Source organism: Balaenoptera physalus (genome assembly GCF_965194825.1).
Source record: "Balaenoptera physalus genome assembly, chromosome: 7".
NCBI lineage: Eukaryota > Metazoa > Chordata > Mammalia > Artiodactyla > Balaenopteridae > Balaenoptera > Balaenoptera physalus.
In genome coordinates, this window is record NC_138886.1 from 88,412,202 (window position 1) to 88,432,793 (window position 20,592).

At 38.9% G+C, this 20,592-nt stretch overlaps 1 protein-coding gene across 10 annotated transcripts in view; it reads right to left on the reverse strand.

Moving 5' to 3' along the window:
* Window positions 1-1,918: 1,918 nt before the first annotated feature.
* Window positions 1,919-20,592, reverse strand: part of CDC14B (cell division cycle 14B) — a 106,028-nt gene continuing 87,354 nt past the window's right edge. For 3 of the 10 annotated variants that reach the window (XM_082469748.1, XM_082469744.1, XM_082469747.1), the window contains 2 exons: window positions 10,512-10,628; window positions 5,591-5,948 (listed from right to left, as the gene is read on the reverse strand). In XM_082469748.1, the coding sequence (XP_082325874.1) occupies window positions 5,801-5,948; window positions 10,512-10,628 (265 nt within the window). In that variant the 3' untranslated portion in view covers window positions 5,591-5,800. The other 7 variants (XM_082469746.1, XM_082469752.1, XM_082469749.1 and 4 more) reach the window with 5 other exon arrangements.

A 20,592-nucleotide genomic window follows, 5' to 3' on the forward strand; every position in this document is an offset into this window, starting at 1 on the left:
CTGGGCCCCATACTATGCCACCATTGTGTACTTTGGTCTCTTTTAATCCAAACCCTACGCATTTACTAGTCCAATTTTACGGATAAACAAAGGGAGGGCCAAGAGGCAGATAAAGGATCCCCAAGGTCACAGAATAAGTGGCAGAGCTCATTTTAGAATGCACATTGCTGATTGCTCTTTCCATTATCAACTTGCTATTTAAATAAACTCATGCGGCCTCATGAAGGGGCCTTTTCTACTTAACTATGCCCCTGCTCTGCCTTGAACAAACCACTCTCAAGAGACTCAGAAGTCAAAACAGTCTGACCTCTTTAAAAACGTACACCATTATACTTACATGGAATTATGCTACAGGTACCAAAAATAGTGGCTACTGAGGGACCATAATCTGCTATCAAAAACTTGGTCTTTACCTAATTATCTAGAGAAAATTACCTTAAATGTATGAAAAAATTAATTTATTGAAAGCTGTGTGCCAAATGCTGTTTTAAGCACTTTCCAAATGCTGTATTATCTCATTTAATTCTCCTTGTAACTGTTAAGGTGGGAAATTCTCTTTATTCCCGTTTTACTTGAGGAACAGAAGCAGAGGGATTTAGCAAATTGTCCACGTGGTAAATGAAAACTGGACAGTGGTCAACAACAGAGAAGGAGACCAAGAATCTACAGGGCCGGGGTCTCAGAGGCTGGTTGCCCACACTGCACAGTCCTGGAAGCCACAGCTGCTCCCACGAGAAACAGACACGCCCTATGGTTTCATCCAGAGCCTTGCAAGCCTCAGAGCCTTGCTGCCAAGCCTGCCCCTTTCACAGCTCTCATGTACCTTGAGTTGCTTGGCCCATGCCAACTGAGCTCCAGTGGGTCAGCAGGAGGGCACACGATTCAGCACGGGTCTCAGGGTAAACCATAGAGGGGCAGGCAGACGCTGCAGAGCCTGGAAATCGCTCTTTGCGAGTAGTGGTGTGCGGGAGGAGCTTGGATAGGGGTGAGAAGACAGATCCCTTTGCTTTGTACTTTGAAAACTCATATCCTAGCACAAATCAAAGCTAAGTTCCTTGGGGGAACTGGACAGCACTCCTTAACAGGACAGACTCCTACAACCTAGACACAACCTCTGCATGATGGTGTAGGCAGTTAGGTCTTTTAGGATTCCGCCCTGCAAGAGACCAAGAGGGAAGGCAGGTAATTAACACTGCGGATGGCGTCCTGGGTTATACATTGGGATGTGAAGTGCTCTAGCACTGGTCCTGCCCTTTACTCAGCACTTTAATCCTGACCTTGGCAGGCAAAATGAAGGGGCTAAGGTGTACATAACCTACAAGACTCTAAGGGCCTGACTTACTTGTGTCTTATCCTTAACAGTTTCCAGAAAAGTCAAACCTTTGCATGCCTGAGCTGGCTAGTGGGTGTGTGTGAATGGGTTCTTAGCAGGAGGCCCCTCACTTGCTTACTGTCTTATCCTGGGGAAGATGTTATGGACAACTGTATACCCCCAAATTCTTAAGTTGGAGCCCTTCCACCACTACCTCAGAATGTAACTAACTGTATCTGGGGACACTGCCTTTAAAGAGGTAATTACGTTAAAATGAGGCCATTAGGATAGATCCTAATCCAACCTGACTCGTATTATAAGAAACGGAGGACAGACAGAGGGACACCAGGGACTGCAGGGCACAGAGAAAAGGCCAAGGAGAGAGGCATCAGAAGAAACCAACCCTGCTGACACCCTGATCTTGGATTTCCAGCCTCCAGAACTGTAAGAAAATTAATTTCTGTTGTTGAAGCCTCCCAGATCACAGTATTTTGGTATATAGCAGTCCTAGCAAACTAATACTACAGAGGGTTACATCCACTTTATACTTTAACCACTGCCTACCATGATTCAGAATGGTAAGTGAATAAAAAACTCAAAAGGCTCTTTGGTTAATACTTTTAATTACATGATTATAATTATACAATTTCCACTATTCAACATTTCATATAAAACCAGTTACAATACACAAATGTGACAATATGTATCAAACTATATAGATATGCAAAGTTTACATGCCATTATGAAGCTTTATCTTAAAAATACCTTCAGGAAAATAGACATTCATTCAACCAGTTCTCTCAGCTTTATAAAATATGATTAGAAATATACATTTTAATTTAAAAAAATCAAGACAATGATTGATCCAATACTGATTAATCAGTTACATTTTAAAAGTTTTAATAATCTATACATGAGTGCAGGTTAGATAAAAGTCTGCAAATCATTAATATAAAACTGCAGTAATATAATCAGATGAATACATCTGCTGACAGTTAATTCTACTGGGCAATTAAGGAGGTAATTTCCTACACAGATTAGGTGAACTGTCCAGTCAATTAAACACATCTGTAGTATTTCCACTTAGTGACATGGAGAATACTCAGATTTAGGAGAAAAGGAAGAGCAGCAGCTAGCCACACAAGGACAGTTTCGGTGGGAAAGAACTATGAAAGAATTAAAATATGTTTTTAAAGTTGTGATGAGCACTGCTTTCCAAAATGCAATAATCACTTTAAAAACTGTATGAAGAGAAGCAGCTCAGCCGCTTTCTGACAAACATCAAAGGAACACAAGGCCCACTGGTCAAGCAAGGGAAGGGCTCCCGGAGCTCTTGGCATGACGCGGCCCAGAACACCCAATGGTCCAAACGGTTCACCCAAGGGGAGACACATCGCCTCATGAGAACACTTGGGGACTCCTTCAATCTTGTCGGGGCCCAAGAGGTAGAAATCACCCCTGTGAGAGGCGGAGGAGGGCAGGGAAGGAAGTGGGTGGGGGACAGGCTAAGAGGATCGAGTTCACAACAGAAAAATTCTGGAGACTAGAAGAGTGGCGGGCCGCTTAGATGCAGCTACATCTTGACAAGTAAGGCTGCTTGTTTTAGTGAGGCACTGCTCAGGATCCATCCCTCATCACTGACAGGTTAGAGGGATTTCTAGTTTTTCTGTAGCATTACATAATGGAAGTCTGTCTGTATGTCTAGGTACCCAGTTTGGCAGACACCCTTCTTTTGGACTGTCCCTAACTCTTGATGGTTTGAGTCCCCAGAAAGCTTCAAGGGCACCTAAAAATATTCATTTCTAATTTTAATTCCAATGGAAACTGTCTTGGTGTACTTTCAAAGTTATTTAAGGCTCTGAAGTTAAAGAAATCTCTCCATCTGACATGCCCTGTTTCATATTCCATAGCAACAAGATCTTCTATAACAAATTAAAAATGAGAATCTGAGAAGATTCTTGGGTATGTTAAAGTTTCAGTTGGGGGCCGGGGGAAGAGTCTACTTTTATTCACAGCAGGAAGAACTTTCCATCAATCAGATCCAGAGACTTCCTAGATTCTAGATGTCCCCAGTACATTTAACACTGTGCTATACAATCCATCTGAAGCACTATCCCAAATTGTGTGTTCCAAGGAATGCTTCTTTAACAAATGACTAGTTTGCTATGACTAATTTCAGTGAACCTGTCAAATACAAGGATTTTTAGAAAGAACCACAGTGACAGCAATTCTAGCTGGAAACTTGAGCAGCCACACAAAAAGGCAATTTGTAAAACAAAAAGTACATTGACGCCCAAGAGACACCAAATGGCTTATTCACTGTGAGGGTGATGGCACATTTACTTGTTCTGACCAGCAAGAACGGTTCAGATGGAAGTTTGATTTTCACAACTACCGGGATTATTTATGTAGAAGATGGCCTTTAAAAGTATAAAGGGAAGAAGAGTTGCCCTGAGAATTCAGTGTTTAATGCCTGGGCACAGCTTGAATATTTAGTATCATCTCCCAGACCAACACAGCAAACAGAAGGTTTCCCCTCCCACTCAAAGCTTAATGAAGAGCTGTCTTCCCTCAGGTAAGTAGGTCTTTGTATTTATGAACTTCCAGGGATAGAAAAGTACTGTTTTTCTGAGGTCTAGTCCTGATGTTTAAAAGCTGGCATGGCCCTCATGGTGCCCAATGAGGACGAGCTGCTTGTTTGGCCAAAACAATGGCATCTTCCATCTCCCCTCAAAACTAGGCAACCTTACAATTTACTCCAAGAGAGTAAATACCAAAATAGATCCACCGTCTTCTAATTACTTTCTGCATTAACAGACTTTAATCTGTTTATTCCAACCATTCCTTATTCTTCATATTTGTATTAAAAAGGCAGCTTTTTAAAAATGGAATTGCCTACTGACCTGATTCATTCATCTTATAACGTGAAGGCATTTTGCCTTTTAATATTGTATCATCTCCCCATTCTCCAAACTAGGACAGGCAAACACTGGTTAACAATAACTAAACCATTCACTTCTTATGGAAGTAACCAAGATGATTACAAATATTTTTTTCTTTTGGGTCCCATTTTTTTTTTTTTTTAGCAGCAAATAAATTCTGTTTTGTGATTGTTTTACATTACAGACTCTGCTGTGTTTCTTTGGGGTTGAGGGGAGAAGGCACTCTGCAAAGAGTTATTAGTTGTATTCCCTAACCAAAGGCAACAGTGAGTTTCTTATTTACAAACAACTGAAATCCAGATACGAATAACTGTCACTGAAACCAAAGGGTGTGTGAATGGCCTTAGGTCATGCACATAACAAAAAAAATCCACAATGCTACAGAGGAAGACCCTAACAAAGTAACTTTTTTAAAAAGTCACCATTATTTGGGATCACTGTTTCCAGGGGAAACACCAACAGTGTGGGGTTTTTTCCTGCATGGAAGGAAATATGATTTTAATTTGTATGACTGGGCAACCAAATAGTGGGCAGCCTTGGCATTCTTCAGTCTCGAAATGACAAAGGAATGACTTACAACCATCTTCCAACTCTGAAGCCAGTTTCTCCTCCTGAGTCTTCTAAAGCTACTATTAACATTCTCTTGAAAGCTTTAGGTTACCAAAGTACCGCAACATGCAACAGTCTTTAAATGTGGTTTTCACAGATTCTTGTTAATAAAGCACTCTTTGGTGGAAGACAAGCAGCTTGGGTACTTAACAGAGTTAACATTACAACAGTATTACAAATACTAAAGTGAAGATGATTAAACCAAATAGTATCAAATTACAGAAAGTACCATTTCAGTAATGCTTGTTTTATCTTTATAAATTTTGACACAGGGTGAACAGCAAATAAATAAGTAAAAAACCTCCATCAGACCCTCAATTCTTCTGAAGGCCAGCAGCTAAAATGATTGCCATCACAGGGACACACGTGCACCACACAGACTAGTCAGCTCTCCTGATAACAGAGGGCTTTGATATTTACACCTGAGACTAATTTACAACAGCTTTTTTGTTAAAGACATTTCTATAGAAGGAGAGTTGGGCCCTCTTCAAGTCATTCACTTGTACCCAAACTCATGTAGTTATTTAAGTTCCAGTGGACATTTTCTTCATTGAATGAACTTCTTAGGTGGAAAGCAGCTAAGGCTTTTGCAATTCTGTTTTGTTTCCAAATAAATCGTGCTAAAGTCCTGTTGTAGTTTTCTGTTCCTAGAGTCTTCCTTCAGTTCTGGTCACAGGTTTTTACTTAACGCAAGACTGTTTTAGTCCTTGAAATGGAGGGACTACAGGGGAAAAAAGAAAGGATTTTACCATGAAGGCTTTTAAGTGTCCCATATGTAGTTATCAAAGACAAGGAAGGCAACATAATAAAAATATTGACATGCTAAAAAGTGTACACTTTGTATAATTCTTTAATGACAGATACTTTGGAAAAGACAGTACAATATCAACCGTAAAGTAAAGACAAACAGGAGAGAAGAGGCAGAGCAGAAAAAGGTTCAGTTCTGCAAAAAATTAAAAAACAATAAAAAAACAATAAAAAAAGAAGGGAGGGCAAAAGCAGCCGAGCAATGAGAGTACCATAATGCCATTAAGGGCATTTGTTGCAAAGCATTCCTTTTCCTTCTTTCCCTCTGAGGAATCAGGCTGTGGGAAAAGTGGAAAGAACGAAAAGATAAAGAAGTGTTACTTGATTATTTCCAAAGCCAGAAGTCGGTCACAGAAAAAGCTGGGGCACAGCAAGCAGTTTCCAGTTTAGCAGAGCGCAGCAGGCACCCCGCACCTGCTCCCACCTTGCTCCGCACTGCTGCACAGCTGCAAGGGGACAGCCGCCGACCCTTTTCTGTTCGTGAATAATTGACCTACATTGATCTTCACCCTACCTCCTTTCTTTCCTTCCCCAACTGATCACTTTAACTTTCAACTAAATAGCAACTTTCAGAGAACAACTAAAGCAAAAAAAAAAAGAGAGAAACCAATTCCAATCTGGAGGTGAGCCTCACTTGGATGATGATAATGGTGCTCTATCAGAGCAGCTCAGCTGAATCAAACATTTAGTTTTCTGAGCCCCCAATAGAGTACTGAGTATAAAGGTCCAGGTTAGTTGGTGGAGCCAAGAGGGAAAATATCTGAAATTTCAAAGGGAGATTAATATTTTAAAAGAACAGAGGTAACCAGCATAAAAGAGTATTTAGGTACAACATTCTGGGGCTTCTACAGTGATATAGTTTTTAAACATAATGGCAATGACAAAGAACTAAAGCCCAGAGGTGATGGAACAGACACTGAGATCTGAGACTCTAAGGAAAAAGAAGCAGTGACAGGTATGATGATGGCAAACGTCACAAATGAGAAGACTTAAAAAGCCAAAGTCCTAAATGTAGTTACACCAACTGAAGGGCTTGTGAAGAGACTCATGGTTTCAGAGGCTGAAGAAAGAGCCTGAGCATTTATCTTCCTCCAAACTATGAATAATTAGGTACAAAATACCCCAAAGCAATGAACATTGGTTTGGTTTGGCAGGTGGAGCAGAAAGTGATGGTTCCCAGTGATGCAACTTGGAATAAAAAAGGCACTTATACCTGACAGTTTTCTTAGGAAACAAACGAAGTTATAATTTTTTAAAAAAAGAAACAAAAGACTGCCCCAAAGAAACAGCATAAGCTTACAGAAACATGCACTCAATGGGTGAGCAGTGTAAAGACATGAACCGAATTGAATGACATCAAATGAGGTGGCTACAGGTTCTCAATCGGAGGCTCGATGATGAAATGTTCGAGACTCATTCTCAGGGAGCTCTTCAGAGTTGATACAACAACACTGAAAAATGGGCCAATTCTATTTAGCTGGTTCTTCAGTGGATTAATGATTAAAACAGAAACATTAAAATGGGTTTCTAGCTCTAACAGGAAGTGGGAGGTGTAGAAGCCCATTAATTTACTTCTCTGGACTTAAGGAAGGGGATGAGGACGGTGCTACACAGACCCCTCTCAGCACCCCATCCGCCACCAGACACTCCAGTGTTTCCGTGCCTGAACTGCCACAGCTGCGCCAGAGCAGAGCTTGTCACCCACAATTTAAGCTTAGATGTGGCTAATGTTCAATGGATACATGGGAGAATAATCAATCACCTGCCATGAGAGAAACATGGTGGCAATTCTTCCCAACAACAAATACTTATGCCAACACTCCTATTTTTTCAGTCTCCAAATAACTGCTCTTTTAACATGTTTGTGGAAAAGTTCTTCAAAGATGTAAAGCCTCTCAGTAAACTGTCAAAAATCAAAAGAGACAAATCAATGGAAAGTGAATTTTGGTGAGGTCTTCATCCTGGAGAGCCTCGAAGAGTAGAATAGAACATGGAAATGAAAGGTCAAGTTCTATGGCACAATAGAGATGATGATGATGACGTGCAAACAACATCAACCTGCAAGAGAGAAGGCCTCACAAATGGGAATGACAGCAGACTGGCAACCCTGGCTCCTTGCAAGTGTTTATGAATGTACACGGAAATGGTGTAAAAATGGTGTACTATTTTGTGTGTGCGTGTGTGTGTGTGTATTGCTGTTCAAAGAAAAGATTTCTATTCAATATTTTAAAATTACTCAACAGTCTTAGCTCATATTGTTTTGTCCTGAATCAGATTATGTACAATTGTGTTAATTCTCTCACTACCCTCCAACCAAAAACGAATACTATCCCATAGGACAAAAACTTCAGGCTACACCTTGGGTGCTGAGTCCCATTATTTCCTAGAAGCAGGGAATGGGACCTGTGCACAACATATTTGCCTTTCTCTTGTGAGCTGCATGTGGTCACAGTTAAGGTGATGTCAATACAGGCCAAAGCCCAGAAAGAGGTAAAGGACACCCGGCATGGAGGGCGTGGTTAAAAGCACTGTGAAACCCAATTAACTCTCGTTGTTTTACTTCTTTGCCCCTCCAAATCTCTGAAAGTCCATTTCAGAATTTAGAAGAAGTCTTTTTAGTTTTCAGCACTATCCCGAATGCCTGAAAACTGCTTTCTTTGGGCCATTTCAATATTTGGTCAAGCTATTCAGTCTGAACTCTACTTTAGAGCCCTCAAAGCAACAAGTCCAGGGACCTCAGGCAGATGCTCACTGCAATCAGGAACCACCTCTGCTGAGAAGCACAAGCTTAGATCACTAGACAAGACCTAGATGGAAAAACTGCCATAGGGCCACACCCTAAGAGGAACGGGGTGTGACTGGGCAAGTGCAGTCCCAGCTCCAGGACTCTAGCCAACTCCTCTGAAACCTGCAGAGCGCCATCCAGAAAAGCAGAAAGCAGAATTAAATGTGCAAAACACACTCGGATGTGATAGAAGTCTGAAAAGAATATGTCCATTCAAAACATGTCTAATTATCATCAACAGCAGGCCCTTTATTTGAATTTTTAATAATTTAATTTACATAAAAGTGTCAAAGTTAAAAAACCTCGCATTTCCCCTCATTTATTGTAGAAAAGTTAGAAAAAAAGAAAATGATAAAAAAAAGAAAAAAAATCCCCAAATGTCCTACCAACCAGAAGAACTGTTAGTGTTATGGCATATTTTTCCTTTATCTTACTTCTCTACATATATATTGGGTTGGCCAAAAAGTTCTTTTGGGTTTTTGGGTAAGATGTTACGGAAAAACCCGAACGAACTTTTTGGCCAACCCAATAGAAATGTCCGCATCTATAAATATTTAAGCTTATAAATATTTACACATCTATACTCTTTTACACATACATATATAAAGTATATTTTACATTTACAAAATTAGAGCAATACTTCATAATTTTTATGTGCAGCCCTTTTCACTTATTGCTCCATGAGCAATTAACCCAGGTCATTAACTTTCCTTTGAAAACGTGACTCTCGATTCATTCGGCAGAATTCATCAATCATTTCCTATTTCTTACTATTATAAATAACATTCTGATATTATGTTATAATGTACCTAAATCTGACTTTTTGTCAGTATTTCTCTAATATTCTTCTCAGTGAATTAGAGTAAAAAGAGTATGAATATTTGATACCTTTCTAATAAAAAGTTTTAAACCCTAAAATCATGAGTCAGTGCCCAATTCTCAAATACTTGTATTGAGGCACTATCATGTTCTCAGGCAAGTAAAAGATTGTAGTAAAACTGTACAAAAGAATCAGCAAAGAAGGAGAGTGGCAGAATGGAACAATTCCTTACAAAAGCAAAATACACAGAGCCCTCTAGATTGTCAGTGAGTCCCCCCCACGACACAGGCTGCCGTGGGACTGCACCGGAGACTACCTTAGCACTGAAGGTCAACGCAGGCCCAAAGCCTCAAAGATCTGAGGGCAGGGAAGTCAAAAAGAAGCAAGGAAAACTGTGAAGGACGTTTTAAAGTCTGGTTCAGATTACCTTCAGGTTGCTTGTGGTGTCTATAAGACAACACTGTGCCCTGAGCACGGTACTGTCATGCTCAGGACCGCATGGGTTGCCAGCTCAAGGCAAAGATACACAAACACAAAAAAGGTGCCTGCCTGCCTATCCCTCCTGAGATGATAGGAAGTGGGCAATCTGCTCTCCCCTAAAAGGGGATCTGTTTTTGGAATATGTTAAAAATGAAATGTCTCAGTTCATGATAAACAACCAAAAACAATGGTGAGTAATGGATTTGGTCACAGAACATGTCCATTTTTTTGTGAAAGCCTCTATTAATGAAGGAAGTGAAAGATGCTGGGCCAGAAAGTGAAAAAGCTAGCGCCCTTGGGTATATATAGACTGTGGACAAGAGGATAGTCACTAGGTAAAGAAGGATCCCAAACTCAAGAGAGTTCTCATTTTTCCACCATCACACTTATTTGCAACTAATTCTCCAACAATTATGCTGGATCTGATACACAGACAGAAAGATTTCCTCCAAGTCCTGACAGAGAGCTTTGGAAGTTCTTAATTTAAGAACTTAGAAGTACAGCATTCTCAACTTTCCCATATTATGACCCAGAGACCACATTTCCAGTGTTGAGAATCACCTCTGTAAAAAAAACAAAACAAAATCCCAAATTAAAATGGTCCAGATTGTCTTAGATGATGAACAAGTCAAACATTTTTGATTAATTTCCTGCCACAGGGACTCTGCTTTCTCCTGTCTTCATTTCTATCTCCAGAAGATTAAACTGGAAAACCAATGCTTAGAACATTTCAGAAGAGTAGGATTCTTTTCTCACCTTTTAAAACTGCTTTTTCTTGAAGCAGATCTGGTGGTTCTTTTAGTAATGCCTGCACTGCCAGAAATGTTAGGTTCAGATGTTTTACAGCTCTGAACACTGGACTGAAGAATTACTCTGAAAACAGTTGAAAAAAGATAACATTATATTCACTGAAGCAATGTGCAAATACTTGACAGAGGAAGGCACTTTTGCACTTTAGTACAAATTATTTTCTTGAGAACGGACAGGATTTTCCATAAACACATTTGCCAAAAAAAAAATTTGAAACACACTTTTACATCAAGGTCTTTTGAAATAAAGCATCTCATTTCCCTATGAAGGTTTAGACAAAGATAACCAAAGAACTTTGCTTTTGGAAAATGAAATGACCTGGCATGTCAAGCAATTCCCACACCAAAGAAATCAATCAGTAAGACAAATTTTTGTGCCCCAAAGTAAAAATAAATTCTCAGAATTCTAGTCATGAAAACAAGAAATCATTTAAAAGCCCCAAATTCTAAAGACTACGAATATAAATATATATACAGTATTCACTCTTCAGAGCTGGAAGTACAAGCAATAGACATCAAGTCAACAGTAATTTTTTATAACATTTCAAATTTTAGAAGTATGTTCAAACAGAATTTTTTGGGCTGGCTTACAACCACTTACAAAGTCACCCAGTACCATTCAAGTGAAGCTGTTTAAATTTTGTGAAACTTGATTTAATTAAACTCTAGACATCTCAAGGAACTGAGACCTATGGGAGTAGACTGCCCAGGAGGCAAATTCATGAATCAGAAAGAACACCCTCAGATAAAGCCCACACAGAATACCTGTTCAAAAGTAGAGGGTGTTTTAAAATTCCTCACTGAATTGTCAGAGGGACAACAGCAGAAAACACCAAAAAATTTTACAAGCAATTCTTTTCTTCAAGAGATAATGACTAAAACACTGAACTGCATACATACACATTTACATATACTCAACTTTTATTTATCTTTGAGAGAAAATACTTTAAAAGGCTTTCTCCTCTCATATCCAAACATAAAGGTGAGATAGCCAACAACAACTTATGAGAACCCAGCTCATGCGTAAAAAGAAACCATTACAACGAACTAGCAGTCAGTCCTACCTCCTATGCCTGTGTTAACACCACATTAGTTAATAACCAAAGCCAGGTCCTTAAAATGTAGTAAATTCTTATAATCTTAATATTACTCAAACCATAGGATATTCAACATTTAGTAAAATACTAACTTCTCATCACTAAAAAAACAATGGGTTGTACTGCACCAGAGCAGAAGTCTGGAGGTCAGTGGTTTTCGAGCCATTTGGGGGAGAGGAGTAGAAGGCTGAGGGAGGGGAACTCCTAGCCTAGCTGTTTCTCTTTATCCAAGAACCATTTCTGAAAGTCTTATGAATCAGGCCTTCAATCTCACTGAGGGAAACTGATCCTGGGTAAATGAGCCAATGCTTGATTCAGGATTTCTGATAAAGTTTTATCATCCTAAATGTTGACTGTTTTAACAAAACAGAAAATGTATATGCAGACATAATTATATTATCTAAGAGGGTACCAACTGCCCTGGCATATAAATTCTATCCTTGAAAACAAGGATTTATTTTTAAATTCTTTCTGATTTTATAAAGTGAAGAGGAAATATTTAGTTGTCTCTGTTAAGAATGTGAATCTAGAATTTTTCATTAAAAAAAACAAACTGCAATGCTTCCATTGCTATTTCGAAGGCCCAGGCCCAGGGTTTGGTGCTGCCACTACTGTCCCGAGGCCTCTCACCCACTCAGTGAGGTTCATGAGTTTTATCTCCATTTTTTACAAATGGAGAAAATGAGACTCCTGTTGGCTTTTTTTTTGAAATACAACATCTACTTTTCAAATAATTTGAGGCCACTTATGGTCAAAAGTATCAACTATCACACTGTAAAATCATTAATATGAGGAAAAAAACAAGAGCCAATACATTGCCTGCTTAGGAAATTTACCTCCTGATTTCTTAAGTTAGCTATTATGTTTAAATACTATTCAAAACAAGAAATTACTGCTAAATCATATTTTAGGCTGATAGAAACATCCTTTTAAAAGTACTTATTTCTCTATAAAATTAGTGTAAACAATTCATGTGAAGTAATATACTATTTTTTTTAAACATCTTTATTGGAGTATAATTACTTTACAATGTTGTGTTAGCTTCTGCTTTATAACAAAGTGAATCAGTTATACATATACATATGTTCCCATATCTCTTCCCTCTTGCATCTCCCTCCCTCCCACCCTCCCTATCCCACCCCTCTAGGTGGTCACAAAGCACCGAGCTGATCTCCCTGTGCTATGCGGCTGCTTCCCACTAGCTATCTATTTTACATTTGGTAGTGTATATATGTCCATGCCACTCTCTCACCCTGTCACATCTTGCCCCTACCCCTCCCCATAGCCTCAAGTCCATTCTCTAGTAGGTCTGTGTCTTTATTCCCGTCTTGCCACTAGGTTCTTCATGACCTTTTTTTTTTTTCCCTTAGATTCCATATATATGTGTTAGCATACTGTATTTGTTTTTCTCTTTCTGACTTACTTCACTCTGTATGACAGACTCTAACTCCATCCACCTCACTACAAATACCTCCATTTCATTTCTTTTTATGGATGAGTAATATTCCACTGTATATATGTGCCACATCTTCTTTATCCATTCATCCGATGATGGACACTTAGGTTGCTTCCATGTCCTGGCTATTGTAAATAGAGCTGCAATGAACATTTTGGTACATGACTCTTTCTGAATTATGGTTTTCTCAGGGTATATGCCCAGTAGTGGGATTGCTGGGTCGTACGGTAGTTCTATTTTTAGTTTTTTAAGGAACCTCCATACTGTTCCCCATAGAGGCTGTATCAATTTACATTCCCACCAACAGTGCAAGAGGGTTCCCTTTTCTCCACACCCTCTTCAGCATTTATTGTTTCTAGATTTTTTGATGATGGCCATTCTGACTGGTGTAGGATGATATCTCATTGTAGTTTTGATTTGCATTTCTCTAATGATTAATGATGTTGAGCATTCTTTCAGGTGTCTGTTGGCAATCTGTATATCTTCTTTGGAGAAACGTCTATTTAGGTCTTCTGCCCATTTTTGGATTGGGTTGTTTGTTTTTTTGTTATTGAGCTGCATGAGCTGCCTGTAAATCTTAGAGATTAATCCTTTGTCAGTTGCTTCATTTGCAAATATTTTCTCCCATTCTGAGGGTTGTCTTTTGGTCTTGTTTATGGTTTCCTTTGCTGTGCAAAAGCTTTTAAGTTTCATTAGGTCCCATTTGTTTATTTGTGTTTTTATTTCCATTTCTCTAGGAGCTGGGTCAAAAAGGATCTTGCTATGATTTATGTCATAGAGTGTTCTGCCTATGTTTTCCTCTAAGAGTTTTATAGTGTCTGGCCTTACACTTAGGTCTTTAATAAATTTTGAGTTTATTTTTGTGTATGGTGTCAGGGAGTGTTCTAATTTCATACTTTTACATGTACCTGTCCAGTTTTCCCAGCACCACTTATTGAAGAGGCTGTCTTTTCTCCACTGTATATGCTTGCCTCCTTTATCAAAGATAAGGTGACCATATGTGTGTGGGTTTATCTCTGGGCTTTCTATCCTGTTCCATTGATCTATGTTTCTGTTTTTGTGCCAGTACCAAACTGTCTTGATTACTGTAGCTTTGTAATATAGTCTGAAGTCAGGGAGCCTGATTCCTCCAGCTCCATTTTTCATTCTCAAGATTGCTTTGGCTATTCGGGGTCTTTTGTGTTTCCATACAAATTGTGAAATTTTTTGTTCTAGTTCTGTGAAAAATGCCATTGGTAGTTTGATAGGGATTGCATTGAATCTGTAGATTGCTTTGGGTAGTAATATACTATTAATAGCTAATAATTTATGTGCAATTTTGAAAATGAGAGCATGACAGAAATTTGAAATGCATTAATCTCATCAGTAAAGATTCAGGTCACCAGTTATTTGCATTAAAAACAGAGCAGTTATTACATCTGTAGGTTATGCATCAATAAAGTGGGAAGGAAACACAGCAACTACACTTAGATATTACCTGAGATATCCTACAAGTTAACACCCTAAGGTAGGTTAAGCTAGCAAACGTGTGAAGTATTCACTCTGCCACAGGGATGTGGGAACTCACTACCCCCCACCTTGCACACTAGGCCAATCACATGGCCCTGCAGGACAACATTCAGCAAATGTCATTTCTCCTTTCCATCTTTTCCTGATAGAACCCTCAGTCCTACCTTCTATCTCTTGCCCATACTAGAGTTCGTTTTCTTCTCTGCAGTATCTTTTGAGGCCCAATATTTTCCGATTTTGGATACAAAGATATCTGCAACTTGAGGCAAAGCAAAAAATTGAAAAGCCAGGTCTCTCACCTATCAAGTCACAAAGTACTTTGAAAATAAATGTTCATTCCAAGAAGAGAATCCATCAGCTCAACCATGCACTATTTACACTGGTTGTCCACCACTGATACAAAAAGAGCCTGCAAAATGATGGGTCTGAGGCCCTGCAACCTGCAGAGATGCCTTTCCCACTGTCTAAAAGGTCTGAAGCAGCATGTGAAGTGCTGTTATAAGGAAGCTCTCCAGGCATGTCAGGAAACAACCTATCAGGCGATGCTACATCATCAGCCAATAGAGGTGAATGTCAACAACAGTGCCCATGAGTAGTCACCTCAAAGGATAAATATAAGGATTATATCTGTTTACATTATTGTTATTGTTGAAAGCTTTTGTTTCTGTAAATTCCAAATTAATCAGGGTAGGCTAAAGTGAATACTCTGCTTTGGGCTAGAAATACAATGGCAAATGTCAGTAATAACAAAAAACGTTATGTCTTACATAGAATATTAAAAAGAAAAGAGCCTGATAGAGACCATTTTTTAAACTTACCCAGCAAAAAATAATACAACCATGAAATGCCTAAACATTATGAGCAATGACTCTACCTGTTTGAAATTGCCACTCGGAATAGTTTGAGAAGAATAAATCTATGCAGTGTGTGATGGCCCTGAGTCCAAATGTGTGAAATCTAGGCTCAATAAGAGAAGTAAAGGAACAAAACACCTGAAGGGATAATCCGTATCAGAAACATAGCATATGTGCCTATGTAATAAGCTTGTATTAATAAGATTTTTAAAAAATGTCATATATAGGTTCATGTTAAGTAGCTTTTCCTTAATTTTGAAAAGAATGGCATCTGCTAGTTTTTTAAATCTTTTCTAGCCATTTGAAAGCATTCAACGAACCACAAAGTACTAGAGTTGGTTGCAATGGAATTTTACTTTGGAGGAGATCCTAGAAGGCACTTTTGTATTCCTTTATAACTCCCAAGTCCAAGTTGGAACAAGACAAGAAATTCTTAAAATTTGAGCTAAAGAAAAAGTTTCAGAGAAAAAAAGAATGCAGCCTAGACATAAGAGGGTAATGGTGAACCACAGTCTCACAGGATACACCCTCCTTTCTGTGCTCTTGGTCTTAACATGATGTTCCCGGAAAGCTTCTTGCCACATTCTTCTGCAGAAAAGGAGTCTCTTCACTGTGAAGGTATTCATTTAATGACGAAAGATATCAAGAGAATACAAATTCTGCCTCTATTAACCTAATAAAAGCATTCTAGTTACTTTTGGGAAAGGAGGAAAGTGGGAAGGAAAAAGGAGCACAGTGCCTGTCATGTGAAAACACAAACATAAACAAGGGACTCCAGTTTTCTCTGCTTTCCTATCTTCATTCAACACCAAGTGTTGAAAACTATACTTAACTGTATTCCCTGAAGGGGAGGAAGTGAAACGAGGTAGAGGAGAAAATTCTGCATACTCAAGACAGAAGATTTATTAGGGAAGCAGGTGCCTGCTGAGAGAGCACCGTGTACAATGGCAGAATCAGAGGTGAAAAAGGATGCAATGCTCACTAGACCTCATGGCTACAAAATAAAGTCTTTACTAACAGCAGAAAACCAGTGGGAAATTTCTTTTTGCTAGATTGGAAAGGATATATTAACGATATTTACTCTAGAAAACCAGAGGAAAGTTGTACAGACAACTGATTGAAAGAAAACCACCCCAATTACCCCAAACTAACTATACATTTTTGATAAGAAAAAGAAACTGCGTCATTGTCATCATAAATTGCTATTTCAAAAAATCTGTTAAGAGTAAGCACATCTTAAACGAAGCGTGTTACTTTTAATATCCCTGGTATGAAAGTAACAGAGAAGACTTCCTTCCCTGCCACCAACCCATGAAGTGCAATGATTCAGAATAAGAACCTTTGAAAAAAGGCAAATCAACAAAGCTAGAAGAGCTGATAGTGAGAAAAACATGCATCATGAGAAACACACTGGACACCAGAGGTGAGCACTAGTAGAGAAGTGGAATGGGACACTTACACAGCAGCTATCTGTCAAGGGTCCTGATGGCTACTGTGTTCTTAAACCATCGAGACAGAATAGCAGGATGGGGAGAATGTAGTCACAAACAATCCACCAGATGACAACACTACACAGTGCAGAGGTCAGCACAGCTAGGGAACATCTGGAAAGGGGCGAAGGGGAAAGAACAGATGTTCAAATTGGGAAGCCAAAATAAATAAAATAATAAATAAATAAAGCCACGTGTGAATTTTAGATACGCTGCGATGCAAAGGAGCAGGAAACAGGGATCAAATTTTGCCATTTTATGTTGGAAAAAAATGCTGTCTTCAGTTTTAAACAGATTTGATATTTGGTAAAGAAAGATTAGACCCAATCTCTAGTTGGATAACTACCCCATGTTAATTTAACTGTATGATACTGAAATTAGAGTCGTAGCTATGCGATTGAAATTCTTCAAAAAGCACAATATGCACACAGAAAACCAAATCACAGAGAAAAAGGAGGCAAAACCAACCAGACAAACAAACAAAAAAAGCCCTGAACTGACACAGGCTTGTGTCTGCTTTATAGATTTTCATTTGTTCCTCTAGTAAAGCTCATGGCATGAGAATTATTTTTCAATGATGAAACATACCCACCTACACTGTACTGTTTAGGTGGTTTTAAGGGATTTTCAAGGCTAACTATATCTGTATTTTTACCTGTTCCCATAGGATGCACTTCCACTCTTCATGCATCATTTCCTTCGCCCCTAACAAACCTAGCAGAATTCATCAGCACAATGCAGAAAGATAGGCAGCATGGATGAAGTTACAAAATCTACCCAATCTGTTTTAGCACAGACAATAATATACTTGCCATTATCCTGAAGATCACTTCAAGATCATGGTGCTACATAATTTCCTGTCTTCATGGTAGTCAGGATCAGACAAGCTCTCTGACAAAATTACCAATTTTACAATTTCTAACACTTAATTCTCCCCAAATATTGACTGTAAAACAGAAACCAATGACTGGATTACTTTATGTACTATAACTTTCTTTTAAGAATCACCAGTACTCATATATTTTTAATTAACTTTCCCTCTTACATTTTCATTTGGCTAAGTACCAACAGTGAAGCAAAATAACATGTCCACACTGACAGATGGGTCAAAATCAGGAGGCAGGAATTGAATTTAGATTTTTCAACCCAAGCTGCTGCTGCAAACTCTCTCTCTCAGGGGACTTTTAAATATTTCTAAAATAACAACAAACACTTGGGAAGGAAAGGAAATCTCCAGTTGACCTCCTCTTCTAGGGCCAAAAGAGCTACAAATAGAGCAAAAATGAGATGACTGTAACAGCAAAGAGGGTCTGAAAAAGCAGGAAGGGATAAGGAAGGAGAAGGAAGGAAAATCTGCTGTGACTAATCTTAAATCTCCCAGAGTGTTTACGCATAATTAAGAGCTTAGAATTTTAGCATTTTGCTTTTCCTTTAAAAGTGTGACCTAAAATCTTGTTAATTGTGTGTATGGGAAGAGGGTGGTTTGGGGACTATTCTATTTTTTGGGGGGTTACAATTACAATTAAAGGGAATCCTGAGCTAGCTTTTTTTTTTTAACTTTTACCAAGTAAAAGGTTGTTTTAGGGAATTCCCTGGCAGTCCCAGTGGTTAGGAATACACTTTCACTGCTGAGGACCCAGGTTCGACCCCTGATAGGGGAACTAAGATCCCACAAGTCGCAAGGCGTGGCCAAAAAAAAAAAAAAAAAAAGATTGTTTTAACACATGCCAAGAATGCCAAGAGTGCTTCAGAGCAAAGGGCCAGTGTTCTTTACTCCTTTTAGGGTAAGGTGGGGTGTAAATAGATAACTAAGCAAATGGATAGCACAGAGGCTGGTCTTTCCTCCACCGGTCTTTGCTAGTTACTATCATTCAGCCATCCATCAACTACCACCCCAGGGAACCTCACATACCAAGATAAATGTCATAGCATCTAGTGTCATCTTTGGTTTCCAACAATATTTCTAATTTTAGTCTACATTTATTGTTTTCTTTTATGTTTCCACAAATCCATGAGCTATGGAAGAGACTTTTATAGTCTCATTTTTCTAGAAAGGAGCATCAAATGATTTGAACTCTTATAAAACATATTCACAAGATAGCAGACTCAGAGTAACTACAGAAAATTTCCTATAAGCCCTATCGAACTCAAAAACCTTTGACTAAGCAGAATTCCCATCCCTGACTCCCAACTTGACTTTTGAACAGAAGGCAACAAGCTATTGAGAAATAAACTGATGCTGCAGATTCTTAAAAACAGAACGAAAAATCTGGACATGACTAAAAGCAACCCACAAAATCATCCATTTTCTAGGGCTTGTGATTCCAAGTGTGGTCCCTGGACCAGCAGCATCTTTAACACCTGGAGGCTTGCCAGAAATGCAGAATCAGATGGCACCCCAGACCCACTGATCATTATCTGCATTTTAACAAGCTTCCCAGGAGACTCAAATGCACACTGAAGTTTGAGAAGCACTGCTCTAGGGCACTAGCTATTTCCTCCTGTCTAAAATTGGCTTCAGAATGATTATTTGGAGGGACTATACTATTTCTAAATAAAAAGAACCATTAAGGGCTTCCCTGGTGGCGCAGTGGTTAAGAACCCACTTGCCAATGCAGGGGACACGGGTTTGAGCCCTGGTCCAGGAAGATCCCACATGCCGTGGAGCAACTATGCCCGTGCGCCACAACTACTGAGCCCGTGTGCCACAACTACTGAAGCCCGTGCACCGCAATGAAGAGTAGCCCCCGCTTGCCGCAACTAGAGAAAGCCCGCGTGCAGCAATGAAGACCTAACATGGCCAAAGATAAAATAAATTAAAAATAAACTAATTTAAAAAATAGTAACTAAAAAAAAAAAGAACCATTAAGACCTTAAATGAAGACTTATAATGAAATTAAAAACAAAATGGCATTTGGAATTAAATAAATTATTTAAAGCATTCTAGTTGATTGAATGCACAACTAAACAGCAAAGAGAATGCTTAATTAATGCCTATAATCAATACTGATGCCTTTCATTCACATGGCACTTTATTTTGGAAAACTCGTTCCTTTTCTTTGGGTCTTTTAAGAATCTCCCAAGGCAGTGGCCCATGATGACACATCCCTTAAGTGTAATTCTACTTTGGATTTTAAGATTATGAGAAGATACCAGTGAAGAACTACTTTTAATTAAAAAGGCCTGTTCTTCTCTGCCATAACCATTTACTATGTCATAGTTCCTTGCCATATTACAGGATGCTTACTGAATACTAAGATGACCTATCTCCATCACCAAAAAAGGGGGGCGGTGTGAAATTTGGCACCCACCCCACAATGAAAGGTACTAGAAGGAAGGAATCCATTGGTATAGGTGGGAGCATCTACTAAAGAATACCCTAGAGAAAAAGTACAATGGTCAAGTTTTTGATTCTACATATCTTTCTAACAATCCTGGACGTTCCATGAGATTGAATCCCGACTAACACTTACAGAAGCAAGTATAAGTGGACACACACACAACCCAATAACTATAAAACTTCCTATCTCCATACTGAACCTTCTTCTGTAACTTGAAAAATTCCTCCAACAAAAAATTAATATAAAAATATAGTTTAATCAATTCACTGTTGACTTAAAAT